This window comes from Argiope bruennichi, chromosome 3 (genome assembly GCF_947563725.1).
Source record: "Argiope bruennichi chromosome 3, qqArgBrue1.1, whole genome shotgun sequence".
NCBI classification, from domain to species: domain Eukaryota; kingdom Metazoa; phylum Arthropoda; class Arachnida; order Araneae; family Araneidae; genus Argiope; species Argiope bruennichi.
The window spans coordinates 116,517,366-116,540,791 of NC_079153.1; the positions used below are offsets into that span (position 1 = coordinate 116,517,366).

At 31.5% G+C, this 23,426-nt stretch overlaps 1 protein-coding gene across 4 annotated transcripts in view; it reads left to right on the plus strand.

The window, feature by feature from the left end:
- LOC129964016 (neuron navigator 2-like) overlaps positions 1–23,426 on the plus strand; it is a 654,345-nt gene that overhangs the window by 484,976 nt on the left and 145,943 nt on the right. For all 4 annotated transcript variants that reach the window (XM_056078676.1, XM_056078675.1, XM_056078677.1 and 1 more), the window contains 4 exons: positions 6,882–7,038; positions 19,460–19,647; positions 20,804–21,067; positions 21,230–22,724. In XM_056078676.1, the coding sequence (XP_055934651.1) occupies positions 6,882–7,038; positions 19,460–19,647; positions 20,804–21,067; positions 21,230–22,724 (2,104 nt within the window). The remainder of the gene's footprint in view (positions 1–6,881; positions 7,039–19,459; positions 19,648–20,803; positions 21,068–21,229; positions 22,725–23,426) is intronic.

Genomic DNA, 23,426 nt, shown 5'->3' on the forward strand with positions numbered 1-23,426 from the left:
CTGTCAGTCCATCCTTGTTCGTTAGTATAGGTTATCTCAGTAATGCTTTCAATTAGATGGATTAAAGCTTCGTTACGGTTTTATTACCAAAATTGTTTTTAGGCCAAATGTCCCTGTGAATTTAACAACTCAAAAAGCAGTTACTTTAATTAATGAATTTTGTATATGACCGTAACACTAAAATTACATATCTTTATCAGATTTATTATTATTATTATTCTGGACTTTGAAATGTAATACAAAACGCGCCTGGAAATCTAATCCCACCATGTATGTGTACATGAAGCACGTGTGTGCCCATTTACATATGATCTGATGCATATTATTACATCCATGTTTTGCAGTGCATATTGCATTTACTTTATTTACACATAATAAATTATATTAATAATTTATATTTAAATAAATACAAAACGTGCCTGGAAGTCTAATTCCACCGTGTGTGTGTGTGTGTGTATATATATATATATATGGAGAGCATATATGCCCATTTGTGTGTGATCTGATACATATTACATCCACTTTTTGCTTTACATATTGCATTTACTTTTTTTTTTGTACATAATAAATTATATCAGAAATTTATGTAGGACTCAGAAATCACTACTATTTTAGAACGCACATTTAATTACATTTAGGACGATTAGGACATTTAGGATATATATACATTAACATAAAAGAATTGAACATTCAGTAGATTTTGTCGAATACGTCGCATCTCGTCTCGTCTTTACTTTCGTCCAGATCCGTCTGATCTGACACGTCTTTACTCTCGTCCAGATCCGTCTGATCTGCCTCGTCTTTTCTCTCGTCCAGATCCGTCTGATCTGCTCTCCGTCTAACCAGCGTCAACTCCGTCTAACAACCAGCAGATGGCGCTCACCAACAGGCGCTCGTCACTACATTTATATTTAAATTTTTGAGGAGTTGTAAGCAAATAAATGAATATATTTGTTTCATCTTTGGGACATCCTGAAGTACATGTTAAGATTCAGTATCGTTCTTTGTGCCTGACATTATAGATCAGATCTTATTTTCAACAAAACCTCCTTATTTATCTTTGTGACGAAGTTATATAGCATTATTCCAGCAACCCACCCAAACCAAGCAGTCATCCATTGCGACAACATCCCAATGCAATGTATCTTCTTTTGTGTTTGATGTCATTGCAGCATTTACTGTACTATGAGAGAAGTCATTCCAGACATATGACTTGTGTAATGTTAAAAGGATCAAGAGATCATGATTTGTAAATTGCCTTTTGTATCAAGCTTTTTAAACTGTGCCAATTAAGAATTATGATTTCATCTTTTATAGGTTGATTGCTTATAATGTATTTAAATTGCTATGCTAATCATCGATTGTCACATGATTATATTATTTATTAAATTGCGAATTTTAAATATAAATTTATGATTTTAGATGTTTTTGAAGTAGCCAATAAAGGGATATACATTAAAATACATCAAAATAAAAACACTCTGTGTGAAATAAAATCCTGTAATACTTTTATTTATATTAAATATGTGAATATTCCTGTATTTTTAAACTTCTGACATTTACTGCCAATTGAATATTAATTATATATATATATCTTAAACATATTAAATTATTATTACCTACCTAAAGGATTTAACTAAAAAAATGTATTTATGGTTTGATGAGGGGGGAGATACTTTCCTTTTTCGTCTCGCTTACAGTGTTCCATAAATGAGCAAAATATTCCTCCAGGTGAGGAATCGAGCAAAGTAACATTCTTTTCTCCTATCCGGGGGAAAAAACATTTGCCTTGGATCCCAGAGTTTTCTATCTTTATAGCTCTGGTGAATTCGTAAGAATTTTATTGCAAGCACCTTATATAAAATTCAATGTGAAATAACTTTTTTTTTCGTAGTTTCTTTTAAAAACTGTTGCATTCCAGAGTGAAAAAAGCTTGGGGAGGGGGTTCATTTTTCTTCCCCATCTTTTCGAATGCCATGATATCTATCTCCTTATTTTGGATGAATAGTGCCTATGTATTTCATTGTTGTTTGAGCAGATGCATGCTCCGCTTTTTATCATTTCTGATATAAAAAGGGTAGTTTTTTTTTTTTAAATAATAATACTTTTTGATAATACTTGGCATCTATAAACAGAAAGTTTAAAACGCAAGTATTATCACATTTTATTGTGATTATAGCTTCAAAATTTGCGTCTATCACACAAAAGAAAAGGAACAGCATTGTATACAGTTACTTTCTTAAAAATTAATTTTATGAAATTTTTTAAAGTACTTTAATCTTTCTATGTATTATGTGTAAATTCGAAATTTTATGAGAGGAATGCAACGTTTGTATGTTTGGTTTTATTTGAAGATCGTACAATTTTATGGTAAAACTGACAAGAATCTTTTGTTTATGTCATATTGTTCTTGGTCTGAAAGTGCGAAGGACGTCAGCTTGCAAAACTCATGTAGAGAAAGAAACAGCATTGTAAATATTGAAAGACCGTTGTATCGTTTTAATGCTTCTGTTTTCTTAAAGGAAATTTTAAAAATTCATTTTGTATTGTTTGTGAAAATAATGTTAAAAAATATAAGACTATGATGATCAAAAAGACTTCTGGAATTCTACCGATTTTTATAAAATCTCATGCGAAATTTTTGTATTTTTTCTTCAAAAAGGTATAGATAAGCATTTCCTTTAAATTCTTTGCGGATTTAATAGTATGTTTTGCTTTGTGACTCTTCCCCTTTCCCCCTTTAACTTTTGCGAACCCCAAAGAAAGATATTTTCAAAACCGTAATTTTTCACAAGGAATTTCGTGTGTCATTGTGGTTTGCTAAAAAGTATATTAATATCTGTTTTGAAGCATTTTGAGATCTGTTACGGGACACATGTCTTGATTCAGAATCATGGGTGTATCATCAAGATGTCATCTGATATATCATCTCTTTTCCACATCACTGAAGAACATCTAAACTCGATTTATTCATATAAGGCAAGTTAGATGGGTCGAATCTTGAAACCGTGACTTTTTGACAAGCTGTAAGCAAGTATAGTGGCATCTTAAAAGTATATTAATGTCAATTTTGGGAAGTATTACGGGGCCCATCCCATGATTCTGAAGCATGGACCAAAATGACATCTGATATAACAACTCTTTTCCACATCACAGGAGAATATTTAAATTTGGTTGATTCATATAGGGCGAACTAGAGCTAAAGATTGGTCTTTGTGGGGTCGAATTTTGAAATGATCTTTTAACAGTGGCTTAGCAAGGAGCATCTTTTCCAAGACTTTATTTTTTTAGCCCTTTATATTATATTTCTCTGAAAAACTGACATTAAAACTAATGTTTTGTTAAAATAATGTTCAGTCGCCTCTTAGACTGGCTCCCGAAATAACAATACTGCCATTCCCTTTCTTCGTCAATTTCTATGCCACTGCCTTTTGATTCCAAAACCGAAATTCTGTTACTAGATCGCCATGGTTCGATTATTTTTTTTTAAAAAAAATCTATTTTTAATCATTTGAATTGTCTATTTTTTCTTCATAAAAATATTTCTAAAATGTAATTTTTTTTTTTTTTTTTTTTTTTTTTTTTTTGAAAATCGGAAGACAGAAACTTTATTTAGTGACATAAGGATTACAAATGAAATTAACGTAATTACATTGGGCACAAATTATTTAATAAATCTATAGAATAACAGTCGACTTGTCTTGGAAAAATGTGCTATTTTCTTTTAAAATTCATCTATTTGTGATGCGAAAGGGAAAGATCATGAATCTAAGGTGCAGTTTTATTGAATAAGATTGCTCATTTTTAAGCGCTTATATTTGAAACGTATACTAATCCTCTTACCGACATTCCTTTTAAAAATTCGTGCACTTTAAAAATTTAAGTTAACACCATCCGACCCCTCTGAAACAGATTTGCCAAACTTAAGCAAGAATCTTCTCCCTTTTGTTATTATTTTCTATCTTTATTCCTTTTCTTTCTTTTTTTTCTCCACTCTTTAATACTTTCACTCTGTCTTCCGAAACATTACCCCACGCAAAATTATGAAAGGAGAGAGAATGAGAGGCATTTAAAAAAGCAAGAAAAAAGAAACCGTGGCACGTTCTCCCAACATAAACTAATTTGCTGTGAGGAGAAAGCAAGGTGAATCATTCTTTTCCGTTAGCAGGCACCATGAAATACTGCTTGCTGTGCTGTGTGGGCAACCCCCGCTTCTACTCGCAGGCCGCTAGGCCTGCCTCGTTAAAAGACGTCCCTCCCTAAACACTGAAAGAAAAAAAAATCGGGAGAGAAAAGAATACTACTAATAATAAAGCGAAGTTTGGGGAATCGCCCTCACTGGCGAAGAGAATAGCATCCGTTGTCTGCGAAGGGAACATTGTTCGGGCAAGACGTCCTCCGCCACAAGTGTCGGTTTCGGTTTTGCTCAGATGGTTTGCATATGAATAAGGATAATTGTCCTGTAAGGATCATGCCTCAGATATTAGGAATATTTGCTGTCACTGGTAAGCATCCAGTTGTAGATTTTGATGCTTTTTTCTGTTGATCAGATTGAAACATGCAATGTTCAAATAAGGTTACCTTGAATTGTATAGACATTTAATTTTCATGTTTAGATATGTTTTATTGAATGTCGAAAAGTTTTATTGGAATTCTGATTGTTGTATTTAATAAAACCTAGTTATTAAAAATTATTGATCAGCTCGAAATATATATTGTATTCAACTAAAGTTAATACAATATATAATTGAATAATATGGACATTTGAATAATATGGACATTTACTTTTCATGAATACATCAATGTCGAAAAGAGTTATTGAAATTCTGATTATTGTATTTAAGAAAACCGAATTATTTAAAGTTATTGATCTGATCGAAATATGTTAGGTTCACTTAAGGTTACCTTGAATTTTATTTACATTTACTTTTCATGAATACATATGTTTTATTCAATGTCGAAAAGTGTTATTGAAATTCTGATTATTGTATTTAAGAAAACCTAGTTATTGAAAATTATTGATAAGATCGAAATATATTGAATTCAACTAAGGTTACCATGAATCTTTCACCACGTTTACTCTTTATAAGTATATTTATTTTATTCAATGTCGAAAAGTTTCATTGGAATTCTGATTATTGTATTTTAGAAAACCTAGTTATTGAAAATTATTGATCAGATCGCAATATATTGTGTTCAATTAAGGTTACCTTGAATAATATAGACATTTACTTTTCATGAATACGTATGATTTATTCAATGTCGAAAAGTTTCGTTGGAATTATAATTATTGTATTTAAGAAAATCTAGTTATTGAAAGTTGTGCCATTTGAAAGTATATGGGAATTTAATAGCATTTTATATAATTAATATTTTCCATTATAATTTTAAAAATTTGACTTAGGAGATAAGTCTAGATTGTGTAACCCAATTTTATTCTCTGCATTTTTTTAAGAAAATGTTTTTAATAATTCTATTAAAGGTTTTCAGTTTGTGAGTGCTTTGAAGAAGTTGTCTTAAAATTAATATTTATTTTCAAAACATTTAATAATTGTTATTAATTTTTTGTGATTAAAGCATTGCCACCAATTAATAATAGTTTAGTGATGAAAACATCTAATGCATTAAAATTTACACCTCGAAACTTTTTGTCATTTGTTTAAATCATTGAAGATAATAATTTTAAGATATATAACTTAATAATGTTTGTTTATTATTTCCATTTTATTTTTTCGGTTTCACAATCTGTGCTTAATGCGTTCTGTAAGTAATTCGATATAATTTTAAATTTTTTAAAATGGTTTTTTAGAAGTTTGCTATTAGAGTAGAATGAATTATACTTAATTTGGTTTATTAATTCTTGTGTGTGTGTGTGTGTGTGTGTGTGTGTGTGTGTGTGTGTGTGTGTGTGTGTGTGTGTGTGTGTGTGTGTGTGTGTGTGCGTGTGTGTGTGTGTGTGTGTGTGTGTGTAATTCACGAAATGAATGATTTATTCTTATTTATTTTGCACTGTTTTTATAAAAGCTATACAAAACACACACACACACACACACATATATATATTTGAGTATTCATACAAATTTTGCTTTTCCAAAATAAATTTCTTAGATTTTTTCTTCAAGTTTGATTATGTGTAGATAATGAGATTTAAATTCAAGTATTGCATTTCTTGTTAAAATCACGTTTTTAAGAATATGACTTGTTATAACATGTGACATACATTCTTGCATGCGGCATGTGGTTTTTGGTAAAAGTTTGTTTATCTTACAAATAATCCATCATTCATTATCATTTGTTTCTCGTTATCCTAGATAAATTACCTTTTATAGCTATTTATCTGTAATAATCTGGTCATTAGCGTGCAATGAACCTTTCTGCAATAAAGTATATTAACAACTATAATTTTACACAGCGCACCTTTAAAATGCTTCAGATTTTCTTGATATAACATGAAATTTATCATTGTACTCTTTTGTTTCAATTTTAATACAACAATTTTACTATCTTATATACATTTTTTCTCATTTATTTAAAAAAATAATAATAATTCGCTGTAATCGTATACTATTATAGAAATATAGGAATCAACATTTTCTTAAAATAATTTTTCAGATTCAGATTCTTATAGTTCTTTGCGTCTGACTTAACGCAAAACAGTTACAAAATACATAACACATAAAAATATCAAATAAACTATCATAATTCTGCGAGAACCTCAACAAATCAACATTATCCTAGGTGCAGATATTTGTATGCTAAAAACCGGGCGTATCTGACCCGCTCCAGTGATAACACTGTGTTTTATATGTTTGTTTACTAACGAGCCGTACGTGCGGCGACTGTTGTTCGTTGGTCGTAACTTTTTTCTTCTTGTGTTGCAGGTTACGTGGGGGCTGGGAACAAGGGCCCGCCTTCCGTCAACAGCTCGAGGTCGGGGTCGCCCCACACCGCGTCGCCCTCGCCGGCCTCTTTCATCCCGCAGCCCAAGGGGACCGCGGTCGCCCGGGAACGGATAGGAATCGACAAGAACCGATCAAGGTAAGCTAAGAATTAAGATGGATATCCATGATGGATAGTGTAATCAGTGTATTCTTATTATATACATATAGATATAGATAGATTGAGAGACTCGCCCAAAAAAGGATGAATTTTACTTGCTTCATTTCTTAAATAAAGTTATATAGCAAAAATAAATGGGTCCCTGGAAGTGAATTATTTTTCGCTGTCTTCCTCGATCTAGTTTTAAAAAGCAAAAGAAACAAACTATTCTGGTGATTAAATTCACAATTTCAGAGTCTTCTTACAGAGAAAAGGTACTCAAGTGCTACTTTTTCTATGTATGGAGATTTGATGTTGACTGTATGTTATTTTTCTTCACGAACCTTGGTGGTTATAGTTCACATACGTTATGCTTAGTTTAGTTCACTTATAATAATAATAATCTGATTCTGAGAAGTACAGGGTAATTTTGGGACAATGCTAAAATTTTCAACTATGGTCAGATGGTGAAGATAATATCTGAGCCAGCACCTTTTTCTCGAATCTTCGCACACATTCGCGAAAGGGAGTTCGAAATTTGATTTCAGTTTAAACTTACATGAAATTAGCATAAGTTTGACCCTTGATAGCTATTTACACTTTCATCAAGCAAGCATAAATCAGACATTTAACTTTGATTGCAATTTAAACCAAGTTAGCGTATGCTCGATGCTTGGCTGCAGTTCAAACTTGCACCAAGCTAGCATACGTTCCACAATTGAGTACTGTTTGGCCTTGTATCAAGGTAGCATACATTTGACTATTGATAACTATTTACATTCACATCAAGCTAGTATAAGTTCGGCAGTTAACTCTGACTGCAATTTACACTGCATCAACTAGTATACGTTCGACATCTGTGATTGCAATTTAAACTTACATCAAGCTAGCGTACGCTCAACGCTTGATTGCAATTCAAACTTGCATTAATGTAGCATACGTTCGACACTTGAGTGCAGTTTGAACTTGCTCCAAGTTAACATATGCTTGCCCCTTGATAGCTATTTACACTTGCATCAAACTAACATAAGTTTGATGTCAATTTAAACTTACATCAAGCTAACATACGTTCAACACTTGACTGCCATTCAAACTTGCACCAAGCTAGCACATGTTTTGACATTTGACTGCAGTTTAAACTTGCATCAAACTAGCTTAAGTTTTATGGCAATTTAAACTTACATCAATCTAACATACGTTCAACACTTGACTGCCATTCAAACTTGCACCAAGCTAGCATGTTTTGACATTTGACTGCAGTTTAAACTTGCATCAAACTAGCTTAAGTTTTATGGCAATTTAAACTTACATCAATCTAACATACGTTCAACACTTGACTGCCATTCAAACTTGCACCAAGCTAGCATGTTTTGACATTTGACTGCAGTTTAAACTTGCATCAAACTAGCTTAAGTTTTATGGCAATTTAAACTTACATCAAGCTAACATACGTTCAACACTTGACTGCCATTCAAACTTGCACCAAGCTAGCATGTTTTGACATTTGACTGCAGTTTAAACTTGCATCAAACTAGCTTAAGTTTTATGGCAATTTAAACTTACATCAAGCTAACATACGTTCAACACTTGACTGCCATTCAAACTTGCACCAAGCTAGCACATGTTTTGACATTTGACTGCAGTTTAAACTTGCATCAAACTAGCTTAAGTTTTATGGCAATTTAAACTTACATCAATCTAACATACGTTCAACACTTGACTGCCATTCAAACTTGCACCAAGCTAGCATGTTTTGACATTTGACTGCAGTTTAAACTTGCATCAAACTAGCTTAAGTTTTATGGCAATTTAAACTTACATCAAGCTAACATACGTTCAACACTTGACTGCCATTCAAACTTGCACCAAGCTAGCACATGTTTTGACATTTGACTGCAGTTTAAACTTGCATCAAACTAGCTTAAGTTTTATGGCAATTTAAACTTACATCAATCTAACATACGTTCAACACTTGACTGCCATTCAAACTTGCACCAAGCTAGCATGTTTTGACATTTGACTGCAGTTTAAACTTGCACCAAGTTAGCATATTTTTGACACTTGAATACTGTTTAAACATACTTCAAGCCAGCATATTTTTGTCACATGATTGCAGTTTAAACTTGCACAAGCTATTGTAGAATACGCAATTGATGTTTGATAAAATCAAGTATGACCCTGTTAACGTTCCCTTCTTAAATGACATCTTTAAATCAGGTCCCGCAAGCCCTATGTGCATCTAATAAATTCCCATTTTGGTGCTTATAATTATCATTTGATTCCTATAAACTTTACAATTCATAGTTAATTTGCTTCGCTACAATATTAAATTATGATGTTATGAAAATTGAATTATGTTAATAAATTTATGCTCGCATCCATTCTAGGAACTTTTTCTTTTGTTATTAATTCTATTATTTTCTGAAATGCATATCACTGAGATTTTGCTCTTTATCACCTCTGAATCAGGATCCAATATTTAAGATAATCGAATATATTATCTTAAGAGCTTAGTTAGCTTTCCATGCATTTTAATCCTTTAATGCGTTAATTTTTATTTTTAATAAATAAAATTTATAAATCAACTGTGAAATGGGTGTACTAATGGTAAAAAATACACACACACACACACACACACACACACACACACACACACACACACACACACACACACACACACACACACACACACACACACACACACACACACACACACACATGAGTTTTTTTAATTTTCAAAAAACATATTGATGTATTTCTACATTATCATGAACAATCACTCCTTGAGTTCTACAAATCTACTAAATATCATTCGTTACTTTTAACTTATTTCTATCTAGAAATAATTTTTCCTGCATATTTTTATTACTTTTTATATAAATAATCGTAATTCGTAACAGCCGCCGAAATGAAATTGTACTCGGATAGCGCGCCAACAATGAAAATTATCACAGACAAAGAAATAAATTTTCAAAGATTCTATTTGCGTTCGGAAACTATAAAGTACTCTTTGGTAAAATTAAAAAAAAAGCATTATGGAAAGTTTGCTACATAAAGAGATATGAGGTTTTAAACATACGAAGCAGATCTACATCGCTATGCATATAAGAATTAATAAGGCTAATAATAAGATGTTACTTATCTTTCTTTTAAGCCATTATTTTAAATCTTCTATAATATTAAATTATCTATAACTCTGCAAACTAAAACTTAAATTATAATAATTAAGAATAAGAATAAATAAACAGTTTCTATCCCGAAAATGCGAACTGTTCCGTACTCTTTGATCCTGGACGAAAATAACTCATCAAATTTAACACCAGCTATTAAGAAATCTCTAATTACAAATCACAGTAGGCATTAAGCTATCAAGCTGTTATATCACTGACTTAATAAGCGCAATTAAAAAAAAGGCTTCTAATGGCATAGTATGGATCCCCGTTTTCCTCTATCTTTACGTCGTTATTAGTAAAAGTGTCCGTAATTGTGGAAAAAAAGATTTCCAAGTCATTATTTGTCTGTGGTAACCATAGGTTTCATTTCTATTTGGAAGGCTGGGGGCGTTTAAATGGGTCGATTGGTTTTCACGCAAGTTCATAAGAAAGATGATGCATGGTATATTTAGCAGTGTCATTGCTTTTGTTCCCAGACATTGTTATCATTTTTTGCTTTAAAAAAATAATAAAAGGGGAAATAGATCTAGGGCAGAAGTTTCACGCAGTTGCTTTTTCCTGTGTAGTGTTTTTATTTATTTTGTATCATGAACGGAAATAAAACCAAAATGTGCAATTTTTTGTTATTCTTCTTAATTTTGATGAAAATCTGAGCTTCGAATATTTTGTTTAGTTTATTCCTTGTACAGAATTTCAATGCTCTGTATTGCATTTAAGAATCTTTCGAAAATAGGTTCTTATATAAGAGCATATTATGTAGTTTTTACTGTTGTGTTTTGTCGACCAATTTAATTAAGGAAGGCAATTACATTGAAAAATCGATTTTGTACTAAAATGCTGAATGCATTTTATTCGGCATTTTTTATAAAACCGTTTCAATTTTGTTTTTACTTTAATTCTTTACGTAGTTGCGTAGATTTTTTATTTTTATAATATATGTTTTACTGCGCTTTTACATAAATTTTCGTAAATTTTAAATTTGGAGGAAATTTTCTTACGAAACACCTCACAAATTACAATCTAATGCGTCTGTGTGCGTATCGTGCATGCTTGCATGTATGTATGTGTTTATTTAGTATAATAATTTCGATATTATGGAGTTCCTGAACTATAAAATGAGTACTCAATTCTTTTAAAGAGATTTTTTCAGTTATTTTAATACTTTTTAATGCGATAAAAAGGAAATTTCATGTTATTTAATCAGTTGAACTTAATTAAAGAGGTATGTAATTAATCTAAGTTTTTTTTGTTGTGAGTTGTCACATGCTTAGGAAGGTACAGACTGATCGAATAGTCAACTTTTTGATGAATTTGCTTCTAAAAATTTCATGTGGTCTATATTTTAGATATTAAATGTGTGTAACAAATTTATTTGTCTAGCTCTTTGCATTTTGTACCATTTTGTTCATTGTATTCTGATAGACAGTCAAACTTTCTGTATATAGATTTCGTTCAAAATGTATTCAAAGTTAATGCAAAGATGACTCACCTAATTTCATCGGTTTAACTCAAACGGATAAAATATGTTTGTCTGTTATCGTGTTCCCAGACAGACAGACATAATTAAAAAAAATGTGCTTTTCAGACTCAGATAGTTCTAAAATCTAGAAATTCATCAAAATCACATTTTTTTTTTTTTTTTTTTTTTTGACGATTACAGTTCTTTCTCATTGTGATTCTTTGTATACGAAAATGTAAATAATAATAATAATAATAAATAAAAATTTAAAAAATAAGATTTCTTATTTTAAAATTTTAAGATTTTAAGATAAATAGATCTTAATCTTTAAATTTTATTATAAATTTCTTATCTTAAATTCTTCTTATCTTCTTAAATTCTTCTTATCTTAATTCCTTATATAAAAAAATCTTATATAAATTTATTATAATTAAATTATAAATAATCTTAAAATTTTATTATATAGTGAAAACCTTATTCTCATGTTATTAATAGCAATATTTTAACATAAAATTCTAAAATAAAATTATCAAAAAGATATATTATATCTGACCTTCTGATAAAAATTCTAGTATAGAAAACTTATTTACGTTTTATCTTCGAAGATAAAGAGGGAAAAAAACAAAAACAACATGCAAACTGAAAATCTTGGGGACTTCTTGACATTTCATTGTTACTTATTTTATCTTATAAACAAGAAAAGAAAGAACGCATCTTCACAGTCCCTTGCTGCCATTTATTAAACGACGCGTAAATCTTTCTTTTATCCTTATTCTTTTCTTCTTCACATCCCTATAAAAATTCTAGGAAAAGAGAAGGTTGAAAGGTACAGACAGACAGACGAGTGTCATGCTCATTCGATTTCGAAAAGTGTCCGGTTTCTTGCCGGTGCAAGATCATACGCAACTATTTAATAATACCGCGGTTGGCAGGAGATGCATGAAAAAGGAAAAGATTATAAAAAACAAAATTCCTTTTAAAAGAACTAAACTTAGGTATCAGAACTTGTTGCGTAACTCTTATGGGAAGTCTTGTGACGGTCACGTGATTTTTTGTTGTTTTGATTGCACGCGGAAACGTACAGACGTTTGATAGTATTTATAAAAAAAACTGCCGCAATCGAGTTAGAAGTTGAAGCATAAAATATTTCCCTTTGTCACGTAAAGCGCTGGGAATATTGGAGATTAGCGTTCAGCTTCGTCTTATGTGTGTATGATGGGAATTTGTTACACAAATTGATAACGGTCGTGTTTAGGGGATTTAGTAATTTTTTTAAACGTTTTCGTGGGAATTTTTTGTTGAAAGGAAATAATTATGAGTAATCGAAGTTGTTTTAACCCTTTATTTATTGACGGCACTTAAAAGTACCATTTAAATCTGGCTTTTATCTTCGTAATTTGACTATTTTTTTTCTTATGGCATTCAACCGAATACGGATAATGTAACCCAGATAGCAAGTAGTTAATATAAGTTAAAAGTAGAAATTGAAAATATTTAATTATTAATTAAATTAATTAAGATATTTTGATTAATTAAAAAATTTACCTTGGATTCCCTGGGATTATTCTGCAAGTAATCTTAATTACTGGTTCAAAAATAAAATTCGAAAAAGTGATGGTAAAATAATTGGTGAATAAAGGATTAAATGGAATTAGATTGTAAATTTTATTGATTTGAAGCATCTTTTTAATAGCCAGGCTTGCGGAGACAAAAGTATAAAGAAATTTGAAAGTAGTAAGAATTAATTGTACCCTCCAACCCCCCCCCCCCCCAAAAAAAAGCACGTTCATTTTAGTTCATTATATAAAAGCTAATTCATAAATATATTTTTACCTCATCTGTCCTGTAATGACGTCTCACATAGAAAGAAAAAAAAGATTCCAGTTTGTTTTGTGATGAAACAACAAACACTAAATATTAAAAACTATTCTTAGAAAACTTGACATGTTGGAACAATAGTCAAACAATAATCAAGGTTAATGTATAAGGATTGAAATTTAATAGTGGCAACCATATAATTACAGACGATACTAGTGTGAAACATTTCTAGCTTGACATTGCTATCGTAAAATACATTGATCGGAATCAGCTTCCTATCGTTTTAAAAATCTCTCGAATATCTCGGTAATAATTGCTACTAGTTTGTACCTCTTTCATATTAATTCATGATTACAGAAGCGTAGAATAACTTTTAACCCAGTGTGTGTGTGTGGGGGGGGGCAGTTCCCAGCTGGTGTCGAACATGATCAAATTTAGTTTTAATTGTCGAAAAAACAGATTTAAAAATTCATACTCGTTTTTCTTTATCACACTTAGAAGCACAAAACGTTAATGTTCGTGACCCTGAAAATAAAAATTTGAGCACTTCGGATGTTTATTGGCTTACCCAAGGCTCACAGTTTTTGCGTGAGAAGGGGAGAGTGTCACCAGTTTTAGAAAGTATACGAAAATGTCTTGAGGAGACGTTTACTGCGAATTTAGTTTTGGAACAGGTGTTAATCCAATATGAACATAAAATATTAACATCATTATCGTAAACAAACATTGTACAGTCCATACTGGTATTCTTAAATTAATAGCAAATAATAATAATTAATAATATATACCTGTGATCGAAACACATAACTCTCATCCTTAGAAAGTCGCGGAATAACCATAAATCAAAACTATACACTCCGTACCGATATTCTGAAAATAACAGCAAAAAATATTTATTAATAATCTATACCAATGATTCGAAACACGTAGCTCGGTTCTTAGAAAATCGAGGAATAACCAAAAGATTGGACATGTGGAAATCAAAAAGAAAATTCTAAAAAAGTATTCTGAAAGCCAAAGCAATTAAAACATGTTTTAATTCATAAAGTTTTATTTATGTACAAACCGGTTTATTTCATGTATGAGCTATTTTTTTTTTTTTTTTGTGTGTGTGTGTGTCGTGTGACTATTTAAACCAAATTTTTGCGCAGTAGTTTCTGAGGGTAAAGACCCCTGAGCACCCGAGGGCAGAAGTCTGACTTCTAGCTCAAATGAAGATAGCACACACACATTCGCTTGCACAACTCCTTTTTACAAGGCGGGGGGCACATTCACATACCTCAGAGGTAGAACACAGATGAAGAACAACCATGTCCGAACCAGGACTCGAACCCGGAACTCCTAGATCACGGGGAAGACGGTATAAACTGATCAACTAATGTTTCATTTTATTAAATAAATTAATTAAATAGATAATATAAAATAATAAATCATTTTAATAATGATATAAAATAATAAATATTAATAATATAATTCTAATACATAAATAATAGTAACATAATAATAATGAAAAATAATACTAATAATATAAGTAAATTTAGGTTATAAAATGATGTAAGCATGTATAACATAAATAAAATGCTTTATTATTTTTTGAAATTTCATCATTTATTAGAGGAAGTGCTAGTGTGAAAAACTTAGTTCTGATATTAAAACATAAAGAACAGCTGGCCTTTACCAAACTTGATATCGTCGCTGAAAAATTTCATGCGTGAACTTAACATGAAGAGTATGTCATTTGAATAACTTAATTGACAGGAAAGGACCCCTCATTAAATCAAGACTCTTATTCATTTTGTAGAATTCGGGAGATGTGTGTCGCTTTTTCACTTTTCCTTTCATCACAGCAGGGGGGGGCAATTATTTCAAAAGAATCTATTAAGTCTCAGTAGTTCATTAGCATGTTCTTTGTTTCCACTATTTTTTTTTAAGTGAACGTGCGTTGCATTCGAAATACTCTTTCTTTCGAACATCAGACGATAATTTATGTTGTACGCGTTCTCTTTTAAAGATCCATCTGCCAAACGGACCAAGTCCGAACCCATCCTTTTCTAAAATCAGATTATTGGTGCTTTAAGTAGCCATTGTTCTAGTTTAAATGACATAGAACGGTTTCGGCAATTACTGCCGCATATATCATTACACCCCAGTCGCCTTCCTTGGTCACTTTCATCTCGAGAACGTCGTTAAAATAAGTGAGCGTATCTTCATTTAGGGTTGGAAAAATTCACGGTCATTTACGGTGCAGTTTGAGATTGTGGCTAAGTCAGATGGATATTCATTATGGATGTCAAGTTCTACATTTCGGATGACTTTTACGCCCAAAAAAGATGAAGTAATGCTCTGATAGTTTTTGTTTGTTGTAATTAGTCTACAATTTGTTGTATGAAGAACTATTTATAATAACGTTAGCTTTCTGGGTGACCTTAAATCACACATCTTGTATTCTGTTCTTTTTAATGTTTTTTGGCATAAATGAATATATTTTGAGTTGGAAGTAGAAATGCATTATCACACACTCGCGACTAATAACTGTGAAATAATATTCCAATTTTCATTAACTTTTGCATTTAATTTGCATTTAAATTTAGAAAAAACGATTACCTCTTTGATATTGACATAAGAATTTAGTTTATTTTGTTGTTGTTTCTTACGGCACTTGCCATGGACAAGCCCGCTGTTACGAAGACAGCGATGTAAGCCGGTGGGGGAGCGTCTCTTGTTTTTTTAGTAGCGCCAACTAGGGCCAAGAGTATGACTTTGCTACTCACGCATCACTCATTCGCTTGCACAACCCCTCTTTACAGGAGGGCACATTCACACATCTCACAGATAGAACAACGGAAGAACAACCATGCCCAAACCGGCACTCGAATCCAGGAAGCCCAAATCACGGGGAAGACGCGCCACCCCTATGCCAGGACGCCGGCTAGTTTATTATAGTTATTTTAACGTCCTGTTTTAGAGCAACACTAGGGCTATTTTAGGATGGACGTCGTAATTTTGAACCGCGGTCAGATGACAAGAACGACACCTGAGCTGGTGTCTTTTTTTCTCAAAAATTACACGCTGAATTCAGTTATCACAATGGCACCCATTTACGTTAATGGGTGTTCATATACATTAAATGCAATTAGTATTTTTCCGGTATTGTAATTAACTGAGTTGTATTCTCTATTAATTAATTTATTGGTTGATTAGTTGTATTTTTAATTCCATTAATTGATTTATTTGTATTAACAACATCAAAATTTTCTTTTGTTATGTTTCAGGAAAAATTTATTTATCAAAAATTACATTCTGGGCTCAACTATAGTAATGACGTCCAGTTATTACTTATCAGTTATCCTTACCAGTTATCCTTATCAATCACTTCCATAGATGTTTGCTCACTTTAAGTGCAATTTGTATTTTTTCCTCAATGATGCAATTAATTGATTTGTATTTTCCTTCTATTTTTTTTTTAAATAAATGTTGGACTAAGTCGTCATTCGTCCTGTATCGGAATTCGTTTTCTTTCATTTTTTATTATCGATAAAAGGAACGAAACGAAAGACGACGATATTTGACGGAATGCAGGAGCCATAATTCTATCAGAATGGAGCACTTCTCTCATCATTATCAGATTTCGAAATTCTACGAAATGTATTTCCTTATTGATTTCATTCCAGAAATTATTATGATGAACCATTCGATCGATGCCGTTTGAAATTTACCGGCAGCCCTTATCCGGAGTTTTGCAATAGTTTCGAAGATAAGCCACACACTGAATATCCGATGTATAAATATCGCTTAATTTCCTGTTCGATTCAAGGTTAAATTCCGTTTTTAAACTTATCTCTTTAAATTCCTCAGGCCATAAAATACATTTGGAAGATTCCATTTCCTCGTTGGCAATTTAATATTTGTTTGTAAATTGTGAAATAAAAAAGAAAAAAGAAAAAAAAAAAAAAAAAGAGAGATAGAATTACTTTCCTGGAGATAAAATTTGAAAACAAAAAGTTATCCTTGAGTTTCCATTTTCAAATTAATTTTTGATTTGCAAAATTCAATAAATAAAAAAATGGTAAGATGATGCTTATTTAGAAATAAGTATTAATTTGAAGGACACATATTTTTGAAATCATTATAGGTCTTGTTTTTGTTTGTTTATTTTTTCAAAATATGTATTTTTTATTTTAATAATAATAAATATTTGAACTGCGTTAAAAAGCGAATTCAAAATTTTGTAATATTCTTTTATCGAAGTACTTCTTGATTCACCATATGCACAATCGTGTTTATTTTTTCATTGTATTTTAATTTTTCAGGGAGAAAATGTTACTAGGGATATTTTATTCTCATTTCTCATATAAATAATATAATAATAGCATTGGGAAAAATCCATCTTAGTATTTATTTAATTTTATTATTTAATATTTTGAAAATATTAAAATTATGATACTGTAAATTTTGATTTTTTTTTTCCGATTATTACTACATGCTATATTTTTTACTAATCGATTTTTATTTATGTGGAATAAAATGATTTATTGCGACATTTATTTTATGTAATACTTTTGTATAAATAGAAATTTACATTATAAATTACGTAAGTTTTATATAATAAAGTATTTCTATTAAACTAAAAGTTACTTTGAATGTGCAATGAAAAAAATAACTCTAGATGTCAAGTCACACTGAGTTGAAATATGCGTCAAACACAAAGCAGCGATTTTGTCATTCATTGTGCTTCTTACATTTGCTAATTAATCATAACATAATGCAAGAAAAGGTATATTTAGATAATTGCAAGATGATTATGACATCTTAGGATCCTGCTAAAATGGAAACAAAAACCCGATTGGAATCAATGTATGAGCAGCTGAAACGAATAATTAGAAAAATATTTATAAAAATTAAGAACTACACGTTCTTATTTTTCTTTTATACTAGAGTGATACTTGACTAATTCAAAGCTGACAATATCATAATGAAAATTCAATTTATCCAAGAAATTGAATTAAGAAAAATTGAACTTAAAAATGTACAAAGCAAACGATAAAAATATACAAAGCAAAATAATATGTTTTTTTAATTTTAAAATGCCAGTAAAGATTTATTTTTTATTATTTAGAAGTTGCAATGCATAATGAATAAAGATGTAAATTTAATAAACAAAATAAATATAAAATATTGAATTTTTTTAATAATTTAAAAAATAATTTCCACGACTAAATAATTTTAATGTGATTAAAATTTTTTTAAGTAAAAAATATGGTGGAAAAGTAATTATTGCTTTTTTTTAATTGAATACAATATACAGTCCTAAAGTCCTAGGTTAAATATAAGGCCTCAAAAAAAGTCTTTAACTTCCAAAACTTAGGAATAACTGAGAACACAAAGTGAGGATACATTTTAACTAGCAAAGTCAATTCAGAAATACGAATCATTCTTTAAGTTTTTAGTTTTGACTTAAAATTAATCAAAATAAATTCGAATAATGGAATGATTGTTATTTATTATTTTAGATTTATTATTCGATTAGATATTATATTTAGATTTATTCGAATATTATGATTTTTAAAAGAAATGCAAAGAAACAGAAAGAAAAAAAAATCGAATAACTTTTGAATCCGATTTAAAAAGTTTCAGATTAACCAAGTTTCACAGTATTGATAGAACGCCAACTTGATTCAATGTGATAATAACAAAAATTTGTAAATTTTAAAATGTAGAATTAAAAAGAAAACTGAAAACTAAAAGTGTCTATCATTTCCAAATTAAAATACTCTTAAAAATTAAATTCATATTAAACTTCCACAATAATTATATTTATTATCAATTCAGCGGGGATCAAAGATTGCTTTGTCCTATGAATAGTAACTTTCAGTGACGTCTAGAGACAATCGTAAACGAAAGAAAAAGGTCCAGCTGTCTTTGCTTTTGTCGCGCGCATCACCTGTTGATAACCTCTGCTTCTGGTTTACAGGCCTTCGTCTGCCAGTTCCACATCATCTATCCCCCATCTGCCAGTCAAATCGAGTCTAGGGTCTTCGAACACTCCAGGAAGAATAGGGTCTGGAACCAAGAACTCGTCACCCAACCAGAATTCCAATTCTATGCTAGATAAACTCAAGCTATTCAACGCCAAAGATAAAAGCTCCGAAAGGACGAAAGGTATATTTTTTTATTTTTCCTTTCTATTTTGCTTTTATTTGTCATTTTGAAAACTTTTATTCGCCTCTTAAATGTTGACAGACGATTTTATTAAACTTTTATCTGAGTTGTTTGGCAGTTTTGATCTTCTTTCTTTTATCGTTTGATTGTATTGGGATTTTATAATAGTGTTTCAAGAAAAGAAGCTGTCTGACGTGTTGAAAGCCATAAAATGACATCTGGGGTCTTATGAAAAGTTTTGAATTTTTTTTATTTGTTATGAATCTTTATTATACGTTTATAAATTCAGTTCTTATCCATTTGAATAAACTAAGAATGTTCCACAACTGTATGAACTTTTAGTGTAATTGTTATGTAAATAATTTATATAGTTCTTCATTGCTTCAAAATTGACTGCTTACTGTGTGTGTGTGTGTGTGTGTGTGTGTGTGTGTGTGTGTGTGTGTGTGTGTGTGTGTGTGTGTGTGTGTGTGTGTGTGTGTGTGTGTGTGTGTGTGTGTGTGTGTGTGTGTGTGTGTGTGTGTGTGTGTGTGTGTGTGTGTGTGTGTGTGAGTGAGTGAGTGAGTGAGTGAGTGAGTGAGTGAGTGAGTGAGAGTGAAGGGAAAAATTTCACTGAAGGGAAAAATTTCTGTCACTTCGCTATTGGATGGCGATGTAAAGAGATGTCTTTTTTTCCATCACTTTTTATTTATACATAAAATGTCACCTGTGGTGAAATAAAGCGAAGTTAAAATTTAAAAAATTTCTTCTTTTCGGCCTAAAAATTTTTGATGGCGTCTTTCATTTTTTAAATCAACATGAAATACAAAATGTAATTTATTTACTTTTCTCATATTATGGCTATTTGACTTTCTTGTTTTCATTACTGCTTATTATTTTTCATTGTTACGAAAGCTGTATAACTTTCAAATTTCTTTCTAAGCTTGTATCAAGATCTAGTACATTTCTATCATTCGAGTGGTAATATATTTTTAGCAACTATCTTTATCAATTATTATTTTGCTTTCTTTTTCGGTTGTATTATCTCATGCATATTTCATTATGTTGCGTTATCTCATACATTCTTCAATATGTTGTGTTATCTCATACATGTTTCAATATGTTGTGTTATCTCATACATGTTTCAATATGTTATCTTTTTCGTGTATTATCTCAGGGAGCGGCACCAACAACAAGCGCACCAGCAGCAGCAGTGGTTTCAGTTCTGCCCGAAGCGAGAGAAGCGATTCCTCCAACAGTATCTGCAGTGAATCCAAGAACGGGACCTCAAACGCGGACTCCTCCAAAGAGTTCTCATCCCCCTCCCCCACATCCCCGTCTTCCGCTAAACCACCCCAAATAGGCAGCTCCCTACCCAAGAGCCAAACGAAGAAGATCGGCGTCATCAAACAAGGAGTTTCAAAATCGAGGACAAATGATGGTGATTATTTAATTTTATTTTTCTTTGATTAGTTTACTTGAATTTTTATTATTGGTTTTTAAAATGTAAGATAAAATATTGGATGCAAAAACGAAAATGAGAGTGATTCTATATGGAATTTGTAAATCTTTTATTGTCGATTGATTTTTCATCCTTTTTCAGGCCAAAAAGATCCAATATCGAGTAAACTGGAACAGTTGAAGGCTACATCAAAATTTGCAAAGGAGAAGAAGAACGAAAAAACAGCCGCTCATTCTTTGGAAAACTTACTAACGAACAATCAGGGATCTGAAAAGAAGAGCACTTCGGATCCCAAAGACAGCGGTTTAAAATTCCATCCATCCAAATCAATTTCACAGACATCTCCTGGATCTCAGTCAGATGAGGTGAAAGACTCCGAGGAGCTGTGCACACAGATTAGCCCTGATAATCCAGTTCAGCAATCCAAAATAGTCACAAATCTGATTGATAAATCATCCAGCGTATCACCCAGTGCCTCCAACATTAGTGTAGTAAGCGACGTTACCGTTATTGATGCATCAGCCATCAACCAGAATATTTCATTGAACTCAGCAGCTCTCTCTTCAAATATGGAAAATAACTGCAACGGTCAAGTTGTATCTTCACCAAATAGCAGCATACCCAAACCAACTCTAGCAGTTAAAGGTCAGACCAAAGTCACCAAGGAAGAAAAACGATCCCAGAACTCGGGATCAGACAGCAACCTATCTACGAACTCTCCACCAAAATCCATGAAGGATCCTCAAGCTGGAACGAAATTGTCCAGGGAGGACATATATGTGGCTGTCCACATAGCAGGCCCAGACACTCAAGTGCTGGACACAGGACAAAAACAATCACCTGATAAGAGGAATATGAATTTTTCCAAAACAGATCGTGCACGTTCGGAAGGCAGAAGTGGCACCAACCAGAGTGGAGTTAGCATTGCCATGGTGTCGCCTATCATGAGCTCTAACCATCACATCAAAGACACTAAAAGTAACTCCCAGACATCTGAAAAACCTGTAAATGGCATCGGTAGTGAAGATGTCAAGCCGCCAAAGTCCAGATCAACATCCAGTTTTAAATCGTCGGATCCTATCTATGAAACTTGCAACAAGATTGCTTCCAGGGAGGCAGGTGGTGGACTTTCTGGTGAAAATGCTACAATCTGGGAAGAGGAAGGCGATGTCCTGGTTAACATCAAACCCATGCAGCCCATTGTCCGTTCCTCCCCTTATGGGTATGTTCGAGGATTAGCTCCTTTGTCGTCTCCCCGTGTCGTGGGTCCTCGAATGCAACCTTCTTTACGAATCCATTCAGACTATGGGGAAACAGGACGAATTAATTCTAGCAGGCAGTTTCTCAATTCCTTGGATTCGGCTCGCATGTATGGAGCAAGCATGAAAAGAGTTCTTTCTGGGTGCAACAGTCTAGTTGATCCTGACTATCCGACGGACATTGATTCCTATGATATCGCATCAGGATATTTAAGTGATGGGGAGATCCTGAGACCTGGTATCAGTTGCCGGAGTGATGACATAGCCAGTGGTTACTTGAGTGAAGGAGGAACACCTGTTTATTCAAGGAAACCGATTGGCCGCACTAGGGATGCTCATAGAGAACAGAGAATCATTAATGTCTTGCAGGATGACAGGTAAGACATGGCAGAATCTCTTTCACACTTCATTTTATTGTTTGTATGACAGTGTGACCATTTATACGATTATAATTATTTTAAATCCTTATTTCTTATCATTTATTGATCTCTGATTCTTTGCAACTCCTTTTCATTGAATATTTCTGTATTTGTCTTTTCTAAGTGTAAACTACCTACAATATACAGATACTTGAAAATATTTTGCTTAAATTATACAACATTTATTTTTACTTTTAAATTAGTTGCAATTTGTAATATATATATAAATGCAAAGCAAAATATGCGATTTCAGATCGTATTTCATTTTAGGAAAAGTGAAATTATGTTCAGAAAAATTAGGAATAATGTTCAGAAATAAACACACATGCTTTTCATTACTCAGAAATATAAATTATTTTAATCGATTGTTAGTTAAATTTCATGAAAAGAGTAGATATTTAATATCTCTGGATTATGATAAAATTAATTTCAGTTTTTGCTAAAATATTCAAATAGTATTTAATTTTCACCACAATACATGCAACTTTTAAAAATCGTAATTAAATAATTTTTGTTAATAAATATAATATTTTTTTTTATTTTTCATTTGTAAAATCATCTTCAATAATTTTTAGTTATTTTTTGTACAATTTTTGTTATGCATTTCTAAATTTTATACTTTTTCAATTTCTCACTTTAATTTTTTTTTTCGGTTATTTT